The sequence below is a fragment of the Siniperca chuatsi genome, linkage group LG12, assembly GCF_020085105.1.
Source record: "Siniperca chuatsi isolate FFG_IHB_CAS linkage group LG12, ASM2008510v1, whole genome shotgun sequence".
Lineage (NCBI taxonomy): Eukaryota > Metazoa > Chordata > Actinopteri > Centrarchiformes > Sinipercidae > Siniperca > Siniperca chuatsi.
In genome coordinates this window covers 5,762,049-5,779,628 of record NC_058053.1, presented here as the reverse complement: position 1 = coordinate 5,779,628, position 17,580 = coordinate 5,762,049, and the positions used below count along the sequence as shown (strand labels likewise).

At 41.3% G+C, this 17,580-nt stretch overlaps 1 protein-coding gene and 1 non-coding gene across 3 annotated transcripts in view; both read left to right on the top strand.

The window, feature by feature from the left end:
* Positions 1–16,750, top strand: part of tmeff2a (transmembrane protein with EGF-like and two follistatin-like domains 2a) — a 111,393-nt gene extending 94,643 nt beyond the window's left edge. The window contains exons 6-10 of one of the 2 annotated variants that reach the window (XM_044217263.1): positions 8,555–8,703; positions 10,526–10,585; positions 10,855–10,981; positions 14,250–14,408; positions 15,904–16,750. In XM_044217263.1, the coding sequence (XP_044073198.1) occupies positions 8,555–8,703; positions 10,526–10,585; positions 10,855–10,981; positions 14,250–14,408; positions 15,904–16,000 (592 nt within the window). In that variant the 3' untranslated portion in view covers positions 16,001–16,750. Of the gene's footprint in view, positions 1–8,554; positions 8,704–10,525; positions 10,586–10,851; positions 10,982–14,249; positions 14,409–15,903 lie in introns of both variants that reach the window. The other variant, XM_044217262.1, reaches the window with a different exon arrangement.
* A 748-nt stretch (positions 16,751–17,498) lies between these two features.
* On the top strand, positions 17,499–17,580 carry trnas-aga. The gene has a single exon. It is a non-coding gene; the product is annotated as a tRNA-Ser (tRNA).

Below are 17,580 nucleotides of genomic sequence, written 5' to 3'. Positions count from 1 at the left end.
GCACTATGCAAATACCACCTAGAATTTTTAAAATAGTAGAAATATAATTGTAGTGTTAATATTAATAAATTAATAATAATAATAATAATAATAGGAATGAAAGCTATAGGAAATATAATGTCAGTATTAGTAACAGAGCCAAATAACGGGGGCAGCAAGTGGCCCATAACCACAGATCCAGTCTCTGCAGCTCTGGAGGCAGAAATACCTGCTGAAAGTGACAGAAAGAGAGAGGAGAGAAACGAGAAGGCACAGAACTACAGGAGAGAGAAGATGTCGAGTTAGTAACATGCAGTAATGGGATAAAAATGCATACAGATGGAGAGCGAGAGAAGGAGAGAGGAAAGCGGTGCATCATGGAAAGTCTCCCGGCAGTCTAAAGCCTATAGCAGCATAACTAAGGGATGGTTCAGGGCTCACCTGAGCCAGCCCTAACTATAAGCTTTATCAAAGAGGAAAGTCTTAAGCCTATTCTTAAATGTGGAGATGGTGTCTGCCTCTCGAACCCAAACTGGGACCAGATTCCACAGGAGAGGAGCTCGATAACTGAAGGCTCTGGCTCCCAGTCTACTTTTGGAGACTCTAGGAACCACAAGTAACCCTGCATTCTAGGAGTGCAGTGTTCTAGTCGGTAATAAGGTATTATGAGATCTTTAAGATACGATGGTGCCTGACCATTAAGAGCTTTGTAGGTGAGGAGAAGGATTTTAAATTCTATTCGGGATTTTACAGGGAGCCAGTGCAGAGAAGCTAATATCGGAGAAATATAATCTCTTTTCCTAGTTTTTGTCAGTACACGTGCTGCAGCATTCTGGATCAACTGGAAAATCTTAAGGGACTTATTCGGGCAGCCTGATAATAAGGAATTGCAATAGTCCAACCTAGAAGTAACAAATCCATGCACTAGTTTTTCGGCATCATTTTGAGATAGGATGTGCCTGATTTTTGCAACATTGCGTAGGTGAAAGAAGACAGTCCTTAAAGTTTGTTTCATGTGGGAGTTTACGGATAAATCCAAAGATAACTCTGAGGTTCCTTACAGTGGTGCTGGAGGCCAGGGCAATGCCATCTGGAGTAACTATATCGTTAGATAATGTGTCTTGGAGGTGTTTGGGGCCAAGTACAATAATTTCAGTTTTGTCTGAGTTTAATATTAGAAAATTGCAGGTCATCCAGGTCTTTATGTCCTTAAGGCATGCTTGAAGTTTAGTTAACGGGTTAGTTTCATCTGGCTTGATTGATAGATATAATTGGGTATCATCTTCATAACAATGAAAAAATGCACCATCTGGATTAAAATAACGAAAAGAAAAATGTGCTCAGTCATGTAGCTGAAATACTCTATGTTGGTTGAACCTATTTTCGCTGAACTGTACTGCATGTGACTCTGCTGTGGTAAAGAGCCTTGCTATCCCTACACCACCCCTCTGTAGCTTTCTGTACTCTGGAGGCAGGCGGCAGGCAAAAAAGACCAATTTACCCCTCATGGATCAATAGAGTGTCACGAAAACCCATTTAGATCCATTTGTGGAGCTGTAATTACCCACAAAAACCCATGCTTTCAAACCCATCAATAGCGGCCACCGGTGTTGATAGAATTAAGGTAGAGGAGGAGGAGATAGCGAGCTAGTCATAGTGAGGGGCTGCTGGGACACTTGCTGTGTGAACGCTGGGTTTAGACCTCCTGAGAAAGAAGCTAGAAGCTTTTTAAAGCCGGCACTTGTGTCCTTATTGAAGTCCATTCTATGGAGAGAAAAAGGGAATTTCACTGAAAAGCCAGACAAGTCACAGGCCAACGGGCAAGGTGGGAGACTGCCTTTTTTTCCCTTTGAGCTGGGTCCATGCACACACAATTCATACAACATCCACTGGAAGCCCTCCACACACATTATAATAATAATAATAATATCTTTATTTATATAGCACTTATCAAACCAAAGTTACAATGTACTTCACATAGCAAGCAAAGAACACATAAAACATAACATAAAAACAAATAAATAAAACACAGCAGTAATAGAATCAAAATGTTAATCAAACCATAATAAATAATAAAAACTTGAATCAGAGAAATCAGGGAAGGCGGTGCGATAAAAGTACGTTTTAAGCTTAGATTTAAAAGAAGCCACTGACTAAGCCTGACGTATTTCCTTGGGGCTCTTATTTCAAAAGCTTTGTCACCCTTAGTCTTCAGACAAGAGTCTGGAACACATAAAAGCCTCTTGCCAGAGGATCTCAAGGTGCGAGCAGGGTATGTACAGAGATGTACTGAGGAGTCAGACCATTAAGTGACTTGTAAGTAATTAAAAGCACTAATTACTGACATGGACTGATTATGAGACAATGGGCCAGACATGTAAAAGCCTACATCTCTTTGTGGTTGTTTTGCATCTCTTTGTAATTGTTTTGTTACTTTATAGTCATTTTGCGACACTTTGTAGTTGTTTTGTATCTCTTGGTGGAGGTTTTACGACTTTTTGTGGTAGTTTCACATCTCTTTGTGGTTGTTTTGCATCTTTTTGTAGTCGTTTTGTGGCTCTGTAGTTATTTTGCGTCTTTTTATAGTCATTTTGTGTCTCCTCGTGGTGGGTTTGCATCCTTTTGTAGTCATTTCATTGATTTTCCAACAAGTAATGTTAACAGTCACTTCAAGGAGAGGCTCTGGCCCAGGAGGCCTGTTCAGTTATCCATCCATGATTACTGAACTCACAGTGTTTAGTACCACAAAGCACAAAGTATGTGTGTGTGCACTCGCATGTGTATTCTTCAGGCTTTTCCTGCCTCTAATCATTTGTATACACACTGTATATACATATCCTCTCTTCTCTCTTTCTCCCTTTTTCTTTCTGTTTCAACATTGCTGATTTGCTCTCTCTTTCAGTGTTTCTCTCTCTTTCTCTCTCTCTCTCTCTCTCTCTCTCTCTCTCTCTCTCTCTCTCTCATGTCTGTCTGTCTGTTTGCCTCTCACTCATTTTTTCAAAGGATTACACTGAAATTTGCGGCTAAGGATTATGAAAATCAATGCTATGTTCAGCTGCAATAAGGTTTGCTGCTAAGGATTTGTACACATCATGAGGCAGTCAGTGGATATGTTGGCCTCAGTTGCCGTGTGTGTTTGTGTGTGAGTGTTTACATGTGTGTAAAGTGGCCTTTTCAGTTGAGAGCCAGTAGACAGTGTGGGGGCGGGAGGGACTTTGATGGGAGGGAAATAATTGCAGGGAACTAATCAATACAACACATCCTGCCAAGAAAGTATCCTCACGCACACATGTCACACACACACGCACTCGGGTATGTTCAGTACACACATTCTCACACGCCACTAACATTCATTTAACACTTCTCTACCCCTATGTTCCTCTCAGCAGAATGTGTGAAGCAATGATTTGGTGTGTGTGAGAAAAACAAGGTTTATCACAAAGCGATTGCTGTCTCGTGCATGTATATGTCTGTGCACGCCTGTCTGCAGGTGTTCCAGTGTGTGTGTGCAAGTAGCATTAGGATGTGTTGACGCACTGCAGTCTAATGGTATAGTGCCTATTGTGGAGAAAGTGAGAGGCCTCATTAAAAATGTATGGAGCCCAGACATCAGCCACCGACCAACAGCAGCCTCTCGGGATGGCCGAGACTCTGAAAGCTCTTTTATGATGGGTTGTGAGTTGGGGGGGGGGCGTGTGCATTCATACATGTATGTGCGCAGTGTTAAGCCTATACGCTATACTTTTTACACTGGTGGATGTGTGAAAAATTAGTTTTAGCTCAGAAGCTCTTAAGATTTTGATTTGATTCTTAGTTCCTCACAGTTCTTCTCGCTGATTCCTTTCATGCTAAAACTATTCTCATTTAGATACTTTTGATGATAACGCAGACACTTTAATTGTAAATCTAATCTTGTCTTGAGGGTGGCTGTTGCAAAATTAGCGTCTGTTTTATAATCTTTAAAGGTTAACCCAAACTACAGATTTTTTTTTCTCACTTGCCTCTAGTGATATCTAGCTATGCAGAAAATTTTGGCTTTAACTCATGGGGTTTTGAGGAATCTGCTTGTGGGATATATGTATCCACCTTAATACAATGGAAGTAGGGGTGTCTCTCTTAGAGGATTTGACACTTTCTAGATACATAGTCCATGATCTGATACAAAAAATTATAATAGGTAAATTTGTAACAATACACTGTGATTCAAAGCCAATACAATTACAATTTAGGAAATTTGGAAATTTTGATAGTTTTACTTTCAAGAACTATACAGTGGTGTGCAAAAGTGTTTGCTCCCTTCCTGATTCCTTATGTTTTTGCATGTTTGTCACACTTAAATGTTTCAGAGCATCAAACAAATTTAAATATTAGTCAGAGATAACACAAGTAAACACAAAATGCAGTTTTTAAATGAAGGTTGTTATTATTAAGGGAAAAAAAATCCAAACCTACATGGCCCTATGTGAAAAAGTGATTGCCCCCTAAACCTAATAACTGGTTGGGCCACCCTTAGCAGCAACAACTGCAATCAAGCGTTTGTGATAACTTGCAATGAGTCTTTTACAGCGCTGTGGAGGAATTTTGGCCCACTCATCTTTCAGCAGAATTGTTGTAATTCAGCCACATTGGAGGGTTTTCGAGCATGAACTGCCGTTTTAAGGTCATGCCACAGCATCTCAATAGGATTCAGGTCAGGACTTTGACTAGGTCACTCCAAAGTCTTCATTTTGTTCTTCTTCTTTATCTGTCAGCCTCACTAGAATGCTGTATCAAATTCACATCTGAATCCATATAAGGTCCGGCTATTATGCAACAGATGTTGAATAAACATTTGCAAACAGTTGTTCAACTTATCTCCACTAGGCCACTCCAAAGTCTTCATATTGTTCTTCTTCAGCCATTCAGATACCCCACAACAACATCCAAAGAACTGCAGGCCTCACTTGCCTCAGTTAAGGTCAGTGTTCATGACTCCAACACAAGAAAGAGACTCGGTTAAAATGGAGTTCCAAGACGAAAACCACTGCTGAGAAAAAAGAACATTAAGGCTTGTCTCATTTTTGCCAGAAAAGATCTTGATGATCCCCAAGACTTTTGGGAAAATTCTCTGTGGACTGACGAGACAAAAGTTGAACTTTTTGGAAGGTGTGTGCTCCATTACATCTCGCATAAAAGTAACACCGCATTTCAGAAAAAGAACATCATACCAACAGCAAAATATGGTGGTGGTAGTGTAACGATCTGGGGCTGTTTTGCTGCTTCAGGACCTGGAAGACTTGCTGTGATAAATGGAACCATGAATTCTGCTGTCTAACAAAAACTCCTGAAGGAGAATGTGTGGCCATCTGTTCGTGACCTCAAGCTGAAGCGAACTTGGGTTCGGTAGCAGGACAATGATCGAAAACACACCAGCAAGTCCACCTCTGAATGGCTAAAGAAGATAGCCAAAGTCCTGACCTGAATCCTATTGAGATGCTGTGGCATGATTTTAAAAAGGCAGTTCATGCTCGAAAACCCTCCAATGTGGCTGAATTGCAACAATTCTGCTGAAAGATGAGTGGGCACAGCGCTGTAAAAGACTCATTGCAAGTTATGGCAAAAGCTTGATTACAGTTGTTGCTGCTAAGGGTGGCCCAAAGTTAGGTTTAGGGGGCAATCACTTTTTCACATAGGGCCATGTAGGTTTGGATTTTTTTTCCCCTTAATAATAACAACCTTCATTTAAAAACTGCATGTTGTGTTTACTTCTGTTATCTTTGGCTAATATTTAAATTTGTTTGATGATCTGAAACATTTAAGTGTGACAAACATGCAAAAACATAAGGAATCAGGAACGGGGCAAACACTTTTGCACACCACTGTATATAGTTACTAAAGCTAGCTAGTTGTTTTGGTGAAATGCTGTCAAATGAGTATTATTAGTCAGTATCCTAAATTTGGTATTTTTACCAATGCTATATTGGAACATGTCCTTGTACATAAAACAGCTTAGGGCTTTAGCATTTGCCTTCAAGAGGAGCTGGGGGCCAGTGTGCTTTTGAAGTTGCATTAGCTGATGTCAGCGTACACATTGCTTCTTAAATGAGTAGGAAGATGTATATTGCCACGGGTACATTTTATGATAGCACTGTGTATTTTGCAAACTGAAAATTCAATGTAAAGATTTCAGGGAGTGTTGTACACGGTAGAGTCTGACACTTCAGTTCATGGTTTTTTTCCAGTGAAAAGCTCGGCATATGTGAAAAGACAGCTTGTTAGCAAGAGAGAGGTGGGCCACGCACAGACACACACACACACACACACACACACACACATCAGAGGCACAGGAACACAGAGTGAGAGAGTGTTGAAAAGATTGTTTTTTGACAGTATGCATTTTTGCCAAGTGTCACAAAGATTGGATTCTTGTCATTTTTACACCCCTGATTGGAAGTGAATGGAAATTAATTTGTGGTGAAAAATGACCTTTAAAAAATTAAACAGCAAAAAGTCACAGACGATATCCTCACTACTGTGGATAATACACAGATCATGCTGCCAACAATTATTTTCGTGGCTATTTCTCCGTTTCTAATAAAAACTGTTGACAGCGAGGTCTTGAGGCGGATATCTCAAAACCTCAGCAAATAAAACCAAAACCATTTGCATGGTTAGAGATTGTCTAGGGGTAAGACAGAATATGTTTTTTGTCATTTGCGTGAACTGACCCTTTAAGTCATGGTATTACAGTCTCATTGTGTAACCCTCTGCAGTGGCATAGCTGCGTTGGCTCACCTTCAGTGTCATGTGGGATTTTGGATATTGCGCGCCTTTATACAACCGTGTCTTCTCTGATGCATAACGAAGCCTTTCTTCACATCATTCTTACTTTGCTGATCCATCATTACAGCAGTAGCTGAGCACTGCCACGCTTTGCTGCATGGCGTTTCAATCAGCATCAATGTCAGCAGTAAGATTCATCATGGCTGATTGTGAAGGTGTCTGCGTGTGTGTGTGTGTGTGGCACACGTTTATGTGTTGGCGGTCGCCCACATGGGCGTGTATGCAAATGCAGCTGTAAGACAGCTGAATGCCTGTGCTTTACTGAGAGCTTGGCACCATGGGAAAATGAAAAGACCGGGAGAATAATGACAGATTTATAATTACAGAATCTAGCGTTCAGCGCTACTCAGCAGCAACTGTCTGGGGAAGGCAATCTGGGTGTAATTTCTGCTGATCAGGCCTGCCACACACTTAAGGGTCACACTACACGTATACCAAAATACACACAGACACACACGCACGTATATGCACATGCGCGCAGGTATATGTGCTCTCTCTCTCTCTCTCTCTCTGTCATTTGTGCAGATGTCGCAGACGCCGAAGAGCCCACACAGACTCACACACACAGAGACAAGCAAACATAGGATGCCTCACACTTAAATTCCACCGAAAATTGTAGTGCGACTGCAGATTGCCCGGTTAATTTGAGCGAGCTAAAAGCATCAAGTAAGCACCTGATTCACTGAGAAATGAATGCATTACAGTGTGCCACAAAAACACACCAGAAATATCAGCTTTCTGGAAGGAAGTGACTGATTCAATATACAGAGAAGACAAAACAGGACTAATTTAAAAGCATATGGATGTAAGCAGTCATTTGCCAAAGACAAAAACTAACCCACTTTTAATTTGACTTTTATGTAGAAAAGCTTTTCCAAACTTAACAACTTGCACTTCAAGTAATCATCTGTTGTAAGCAGTAAATGCATTAATTTTAAGCTAATCAGTCATTAGAACTTGCTTGTCGAAATAACAAAGAATTTCCATTTGAAGGTTATGTAGGCCACACTTTAGTGCTGTGACAGTGATACACCAGACATGCCTGTGGCCTCAAAGCCAATGTACTGCAGTTGTTCTCAGCTTCACCAAGATCATTTTTATAATTTCTCAGTCGAGTTTTGTTGAAGGATATTATAAAGACATGGTGTAGTACCAGAAACAAGCTGTTCTGCAGTCTTCAGTGACTTTTTGTCGCCAAGCAGTTTCAGTGCGCACTATGATAGTATTAGCTTAGAAGTTATTATTTTCCATTTAAGCTGTTTTCAATGTTATCTAAAATAAATTATGTATCTGAAAGCTCGAGAATGGTGGCTGTTTTTTGTGCTCTATTTTCCTCTCAAATGTACAGCTTTGTTATCTACAATTTTTTCATTATTAATAGCTTTCTGCCATTGTAATGCTACATCATTTGTCAATCAAGCCTTCTGTGCAGCCTGTCTCTTTTAGCAAAGTTAAATCCATTTGCTATTGTGTCAGATTGAATGTGCCAAAACCCAGTCTGAACAGGATTACTATGCATGGTCCAACATCCTGACTGAGTGCAAGCTGTACTGTTTTTCTTTCTGTCTCATTTTTAATCCCTGAACAAATTTCGGTCTGTCCCTCGCAGTCAAACACACACATAAGTCTCTCCGGAACAAAGATGCAGTCATTTTCATTAATATTTCAGATCTCATTTATTTTAGATCTTGACATAGATGATAAATAAAATGCCAGGAAGTTTGCTACTCTAATATTGTTTCCTGTTCTGCAGGTGTGTTTGCAACATCGACTGTTCCCACATCAGCTTCAACCCGGTGTGTGCCTCAGACGGTCGTTCCTATGACAACCCCTGCCAGGTGAAGGAGGCGTCCTGTCAGAAGCAGGAACGCATCGAGGTCAAGTACCTGGGCCACTGTCAAGGTCAGATCCATAAACACACACGCGCGCATGCATACATTCATTCCAAAAGACACAACAACACCTTCACACACACAGCAGAAGCCATCAATCTGGCGGGCAGGTGTTCACTTCAAGTTGAAGTGCGGCCATGGGGGCAAATGAGGCAGCATGCAGAGCTGAATGCACACAGCGTGATTCCACTGCAGTTCCAACCACATTTCATAATTACAGATATTTTCACTCAATCATATTTTGGAATAGTGTGCAAAGATAATCCTCAAAACCCCATACAGCCTTCGCTGCTATGTATATTGATAATTTTACTGAAAGGCAATCCCCCCTTCTTAGTCTAGTATCTTTTATTTGGGTGCAGTATTTGTTTGTAACGGTTCCAGGGATAAAGTTATTTTATTAATCTCTGTGGTTAAATCCCTAAACTGAGTCATATTGCTAATCCACGTGGGAGAAGACAAAGGCACATAAGAATTATTCTTTTGAATATGTTTTATTTTATTTTATTTGAGCTGTGTTGATCCACCAATATCTTAATTTCGTCTTATTTTGAAACTGCAAGATCTGGCATCAGGTGGAAAGAGAGGCAGAGACTTATCCACAGGGAGGTGTTCAAATCTCAGTTGTCAGCAGGCTTTTATTGTGTATGAGTACATTTGCAAGCATTTGATCGGCTCTGCATCCACCCGGGACAAACAGGACAATTGATCGAGATGTGGGAACCAAGATGAAGGCTTTGAGAGGTAATGGGGAGTAAAGCAATCAGGGCTAACCAGCGCTGGAACACAAATAGAAATCTGTATTCCCCCACGTTACACCCTGTGGGTCAGACCACCCTGATCGATTTGATCACGCCTCCGCGCATTCTGTTTCAGTCAGGGAAAGTGGTGAGAGAAACAAATATCATGAAACTCCGCCATGAAACTGAGGAATTTAGACCTGTGAAAAGGTAAAGCTCATGTTAGCCAGGATTCAAAGTGGCACCTTGATATTTAGATTGCTGGTTTGTGTGGTTCATGTGTCACTTTGTATTGTCATATTATTGGGAAACAGTTTTACATTTCATTTTTCTTTTTCTGGAAATAGCCCTGCTTTCTATTGTAGCTCATACTGATCTGTAACAAGTACTGATGAGCCTAAGATTTTTCATTTATGCACTTGCGGCATGTGTTGTATCAGTAAGGCCTCAAGTTGTCATTGATGTGTGATTTTTCTTACATGGATGTCAAACATACAAGACTCTAGCTTCTGATCTCACCAAAACGCTGCTTTGTTTCTTCTGTTTTATTCTTCCTCCTTCCTTGTTCTACAAGCAAATAAATAATAAAAAATGAATTAAAAGTCCCAGATCCAAGAACATTTCTCGCCACAATTCTTGCATCATAAACCTGGGAAACACTTTCACACCCTCAGTTTTGAGGGAATGAATTCACTGAAAAAAATCAATTACAATAAAATGATAATGATTGGAAGGAGATTTAATCTAGCCTTTGTGAAAAGAGGAATTCAATGCAGCATCAATAAGGTGAGCAAAAAAAGGCATGATTTCCTCTGATCTTTTGTCCCCGGCTCTGCTCCATTCTACTCTTTGTTCAGTTTAATACATTAGGGGAGATGGTTTGTGACTTTTGAAGAGAATAGTTCGCATTTATATACATTAGCTAGACAGGTGCACATACCACATAAACCCTTTGTTGAGATGATAATTCACATTCAGCTCTCTCCACCTGCACTGGTTCCGTTTGAACATATCCGTAATGGAGGGGTTTGGAGCTATAGGAGAGGTTGTAGTGACCTGAGGTCAGTTTGAATGTGTCTTTGGCCTTTCCAGGCGACATCATAACTGGGAACAAAGGCGGAGATGGCCACTTTGCACGGACCGACCTCACAGGTGAGTGCATGTGTAACTGGCAAATAACATGTGCTGCCACTCAAAGCTGCATCAGCGCTGATTCACTTCTGTCTGTCGCTCTCAGACTTTTCTCTCACTTCATCCATTTCTGTCCTTGATATTTTTTTTTTACTTTTTCTTATTCATCTCATCCTCTCTTTCTTACTTCGCTGTGTCTTTCTTGTACAGTAATGTATGTGCACAGGTGGCCACAAGCATAAGTATTTTTGGATTGTGTGTCCGTGTGTCCGTGTGTGTTTACGTAGTAGAGGAAAAAGAGGATCAGAGGAACGGGCTGGCCCGCGGCTTGTACATCCCCTGTCCAGATCACTACAAAAACTACTGCGTCCACGGAGAGTGTCAGTTCCCCAGTATCCTGGCCCAGCCCTCCTGCAGGTACACACACTCACACACACACACACACACATACATAGAATATTACTATGTTTGTTAGGACAAGGGACGGTAGGGATAGGGCAAACAAAAAATGATACTGATACAGCATATGATATCATTACCTAAGTATTTTTTGGGTCATTTTTGCCTTTTATTCAAAGAGGGGACAAGAAATGAGGGGAGAGAGAGGGGGAATGACATGCAACAAAGGTCCCCAATCAACTGAGGACATTGCAATCATAGTATATGATTTGCATCTTAACCACCAGGACACCCATTGTTAAAGTCAATGCCACAATGCCACAATATTTGAGGACAAGTTTTGAAAATACACCGAGTTGAGACTATCGATTTATTTATAATGAGTTGAATGGATTTTTTAATAGCTAGCAATCAATAAGGCTATATTTGTAGTATCTAACTATGGGCTACAGTGCATGGATCCTTATGTAGCAATCAATTCAATTATATTAATCTTAGCTGCTATTGGCTGCAATGTTTTGATGAGTAACTCTGACTGTAGCATGCCGATAAACAAATCCTACATAAAGCAAATAGACTCTGCACACCACACTTTGTTGCACCGTCATCTGTCTCCCAATGAAAATACTTGGCTGTAAACGCACCACTATGCTGCTGTCACCGTCATTGATGACTGACACCTCGAGTGTATCATCAGCGAATTCCAAGAAGCTATGAAATATTTTAGTATTGTTTACAGCAGCAACAAAAAAAAAAGCAACTTTAAAAACAGTATAATTTGCAAGTTTGTGACATCAGTACTGCTAGCAATCTTGTACCAGTACAGTTGTCAGTGCCCATCCCTAGTGAGGACCCAAACTCTAACCTTCAAGCTGCTCTAAATGGTGTTATATTAACAATGGAGGAAATTACTTATTACTTTTACGCATCTTTCAGCTCATTGTTTTGGTTTAACTGGCCGCAACGTAACTGTTGTGATTCACGCTCACCATTGTCATTATCGTGGCTTTCAGTCGCAGCAGGCTGCTGTTCCCACTGTACACAACCTGCTCAGCAAGTTTGGCTAACCTGGGGCTTTGTTTCTTGCAACGTCAGACGTTTTCTTTAGTGATTCCCACATCTCAGCAGTGACTTTGGTAAATACAATGTTATCCAAACCAATACAAAGAATGGCTAAACAAAAATAAGATCCATAAATTGGATGTATCCTATAAAGAGGCAAGGAGTAGAAAAACAGTACTCGCCGGCCTCATAAGTATAGAAATACAAGAAAATGCAACAAACAACAAATACAGACACACAGACACACTTACAGAACAGCAGTACACATACAGTACACACATATTCATCAAGCACACAAAATACGCATGAACACAGGCAGCACACACATGCATTTACATAACGGCACAATGAGGAATGATATTAAAACCCGCCACCCACACACACATACACACACACACAGTGGATGTACATGTGGTCTCAGGTCTACCATCTTTTACAGCCTGATAGTGTAGCAGCCAGGGGGTCCTGGTATGTCTTGCTCCCTCTATCTCTCTCCTTTCTCTCTAACCTCGCTCGTCCCAGCTCCCCCAGCCAGACATTCTTCTTGCATACAGAACAGTGCTTAGCAAAGAGGGAAAGGTCTCTGCTGCCCCCTACTGGTTGCAGGTTATTGGAGGTTGTATCCTAATGAGAAGGGGAGCACAGTGGTCTCTATGGGAATGGTGCATGTCAGTGTGTTCATGTGTGTGGAAAGAGAGCACTAACCCCAAACAGAACAAGGTTGCAATGTTCATCTTACACACTGTCAGGTCGAAGGGAGAGAGAATGTGAAGGAGACTGTGTGTGTATGTGTGTGTGTGTTGGTACCAAACAAGGAAATGCAGGTGTTGGTGGTTAACAACCTCCCCAGAGACAGCAGAAGCAGGTAAAGAGATGGAGAGGGAAAGAGAGATTAAAAGGGGGACCATTTTAGCTCCTCTCTGAGGACAAAGATCATCTCCATTAGTCTCTCTCTCACTGTGTGTGTGTGTGTGTGTGCGCATGTCTGGCTCTCTACGTCCACACTAAGCTGGATAAATCTGAAAACACTATGTGAAAATGATGTGCGTCCATGCTATCTTTTTCAGGCTGTTTTTGTAAAGATCGTCGTCCGTACTTAACTACCTTAACAAAATGAAAACAGCTAAAACTCTTCACTCTTCTTCTTCATCCTCTTTTGGTCAGCAAACAAGAGCACTGCTGATCATAGCCAGCATCTGTTAAGGAGTTGATGTAGCCCAGTTACAATTGTGATTTAACCAGACAAATCTCTATTTTATGATCGCAAAATCATGTGATAAATGCAGCTTCAAGACAACACCCGTATTGTGCAACTGGCTATACTGTATATTTAAAATGAGTGATCACAGAGAGAGACAAAAAGTTGTCTTCTTAACTTTAACTTTAATAACTTTCACTTATTCCTATCTACACCCATCTATACTAAAATGTGAGGCTTGCATTTTTAGATATATCCACTAGATGCACTTTTAACACAGGAGACTGCTGTTCGTTACCCATTTCCAACATTGCTGTAAATTCTATTCCGTTGTGTATTACTGCTGAATAGGAGACTACTGCTGTGCAATCCCGGTGACAGACAGCCGTGATCACGGAGAGCAGAAGGTTTGCAGTGGTAATGGCTTTGCTAAAAGTGTGTTGCAGAAAAGAAAAAGACTGCTTCACTATCAATCAACTGGCATCAGAAACACATGCAGCCCAAGCTGGCCAATCACAGTTCTTGCAGATTCCATGCGGTTTCTCCATAGCTTCTGTAGCCCTGAAGTTATATTTTTGAGGAGGCACACACCGGCTACAGCGTAGCCTACGGTGTAGTTACAGAAGCTATGTAGGTAGGTTCTGTAGCTACGCCGTGAGCCCTTAACACACTAATATAATTCCAGCTTTAGTGTGGGCAGAGGCCCAAAACAAAGAGAAAATAATGTGTTTTCAAATGTAGCTACTTAGTGTGAACATACTCCCTCTACCTCCACTGCAAATCGTATCCGTCATGTTCATCTAAACAGTCACAGCAAAGAAAAAGCCCAGTCACTACACTGTCACACAAATGCATTGTTCCACCACAAAGGTTTCAATTAAAAACACAAAAATAATTAACTTGTTAACCTCTCAGTGCAAAGAAATTAATCTCTTTTTCTCTCTTTCTTCTCACTTGTGTGTGTGTGTGTGTGTGTGTGTGTGTGTGTGTGTGTGTGTGTGTGTGTGTGTGTGTGTGTGATCTCAGCTGTCACTCGGGTTTCAGAGGCCCCCAGTGTGACATCAAAGAGTACAACGTGCTCTATGTGGTGCCAGGCTCTGGCAAACTGCACTATGTCCTCATCGCCTCTATCATTGGAGCGCTCCAGGTGGTCATCATCTGTGTGGTGGTGCTCTGCATTACCAGGTGAGTCATGCCCCAACAGACACACACACACACACACACACATACACACACACACATAAACATGCACACACGTTCAAACACAGCTTACTAATGAGCCTGGGAGCAGTATTTTCCGTGTTGTGTGTATTTGGGAGGGGGGCCTGGAGGAAACAGCTGAAAGGTCACCTTGCTTGCACCACAGAGAGAAAGTAGTCACTTTCCCTGTGGACACACACACACACACACACACATCTGAAAACGTGCAGCATGTGCGTACAAGCATAGATACACAGAGATATCTGTGTAGGCAAGCATACACACTTTTGTTTGAACAGGGGTTTTGTATTCACAGTAGAAGCCCACCCACACACACACACACACACACACACATATATATATATGTGTGTGTGTGTGTGTGTGTGTATATATATATATATATATATATATATATATATATATATATATATATATATATATATATAGCCTGCAGCTTGTCTGCCTCTGGCTGACCTAAGCAATTTATGACATTTAATAAAAGATTTTAAAAGAGTTTTGGCCGAGACGAAACTGCTCCTCTGAGCAAAGGAGGGGAGGAGGAGGAGGGACAAAATGAGAGAGCGCGAGCAGTTGTAAAGGGGCAGGGCCAGAGGGTACGGAGAGAAGATAAAGAAGGAAAGAGAGAATTATAACACTGCAGCTATCCTACCATTAATGTTTCCTGCTGCTCAGCGATATTGATTTAAAGCAAAAAATCTAAAAATACTCAATATATCATGGGGCACTTAATTGTTATGGTGGAGTCTAGTGAATGAACAAATGTGTACACGAATGAATGAATCTATGCAGACATACATGTCAGTGCCCAGTGACTCACTCACCTCAGTGTCCTGTCTCTGTTGGACAGACTGAGCTACAGTTCGTGTTTTGTGCTTTATGAATGTTGCTGGAGTTTTTATGTCATTTCCACTTATTATAAAGACTTGCCATTCACTTAAAGGACAGACAGGTGGGAGTGGAAAAGGTCATCTCTATGCTTTGCCTCCTGTGTATGACATTCTGTCACATCTTGGAAAAGGTCTGCTCAAAAGGGTTTCACTGCAAGATACCACATTGTTACCACATAATTTGACATTTTTCCAACTGTAGACAAATCCTACAAAAAGACCAACACTAACAATGTGTGTCTCGAAACTCAAGTATTACTTTGCCCTCTAAGCAGCTAGCTTCATGAGCAGTGAGTGTTGCCAGGAGTTCTTGTAGACTTTTTAGTAAAGATGCTAATACAACATGATCTAACAAAGTATGAAGTCACTATCAAAGAAGCTAACGATGCATTAACAATACAAAGTTAGTAAAAGAGTTAGATGGGATTCATTTCAGGACGACTTTATTGGGGTCCATAAAAACGTCAGAATTGCATCAGAATGATCTTTCACAGCTGCAGATTCTTACAGTAGCATAGCTAACCCCTATGTGTATCTTCTTGTACCCCTCCCTCACCTCCTTCTTTTTACAGGAAGTGCCCACGGACCAATAGGATCAACCGGCAGAAGCAGAACAATGTCCACTTCAGTTCAGAGAACACCATGCGCGCCTCCACTCGACTTATCTGAGCCCAGACACACCGGACAGAGTCCCCCTCCACTTTATGGAGCACTGCGGCGTTACATGTTCCCCCTTGTAGGCCAACCCCTGAAAATTAGGATCTGCTTCCCCTCACTCCTTGCCCTCTCTCCCAGTATGAACTTTAAGAATGTCCAGGGAGGATGGTGGCATAGCAAAGACAGAGCTGGCGTACCAGCCAGTGATGAGGCCCACGGGTGGGGTAATGTTGTCATCAGTCTCCGCCGCCGCCAACCCCCGAGTTGCCCGATGTGTCTCCTTGCTTGCACCTTGTCACTTCCGCCCAGGGTTTTTCTGAAAAACTGAACCACAAGGTGTTGGGTGGGGGGCGATGAGGATACTGAATATGAGTGTGTGTGTGTGTGAATGTGTATTAGATGTGTGAGCTTTGGTAGAGGCAGGCTAGCCAGTGTCTGTCGTTTGTAGATGAGGGGTTAAAGCAAATCGGGGTAGTGCAAAAAGCAGGGTAACAGGCTTTAAATGAGGTGTGTGTTGTTTGGTCTGGGAGGGGGGGTGGTGGGGTGGGAGGGGGATTCGGGGCTACACGTGATGCCTTGCACCTTGTGTTATAGGAGACCTTTGACAGAGGGCACAATGTTATGATAGAGCTCTCTGTTCGGTTGTGACGATGACGTCAGCTTCTGTATCTTGGGTTCTCTTTACAATAGTTATTACTACATTGTCTTGATGGGGTCATTTTTCTGTAAATGTAAATAAATAATTTATATCACGAAATGTAACATGCTGTGTCGTTCTTTGTTCGTGAAACCTATTTCAGAATGACTAAGCACTTGTAGTTAATATTTATTATCACCACAGACATGTTGTTCTCTAACATAAAAATAATTGAACTTGTAAATAACGTAAGACATATGTATTATCTATATATTTGTAATGATGTCATATGTCATACACAGCAGATGTTAAATGGTGGAACAGAATACCTACATTATGGTTGGAATTCTTCAAGATGAATAGATGCAGAACTCGTTATCTTGCACTCCTCAAAGAAAATATCCAAATATATTTCTAAAGGTATTTATCACAAATAAGGGGAGCAACAAAACTGGTGAGTAAAATACTTTGAAGTTGCTTTGTGTAGCACCTGGTGAAAATCTGATTTCATTCCATGTCCATTCTAGTATAGCCTACATTCATATTTTATGATCACCTTCCCTTGACATTTTTTTTTCATTTCTCACTGTTGTACATTTTTAACCGGCTTTTACTTTAAAAAGACTTAAAGTCAAGTAGGGATACAGAATGTTAATAAATGTCTCTCAGCAACATGTGTCCACCCCCACAAGATGGTGCTGTGTTCACCATAACCCGGATGAAACCCAAACAGCGCCTCTCTACTCCCGGTTTCAGAGTTAAATGTGAGCGGAATGATCTTAATTGTGCCCAGATTAAGACAGCCATGCAGCGACAATGGCAACTAGAATTAATTCATTTGTTGTGAATCTGTATCACATTCAGAAGCGTGTAGTTGTCGTGGCCGAGTGGTTAAGGCGATGGACTAGAAATCCATTGGGGTCTCCCCGCGCAGGTTCGAATCCTGCCGACAACG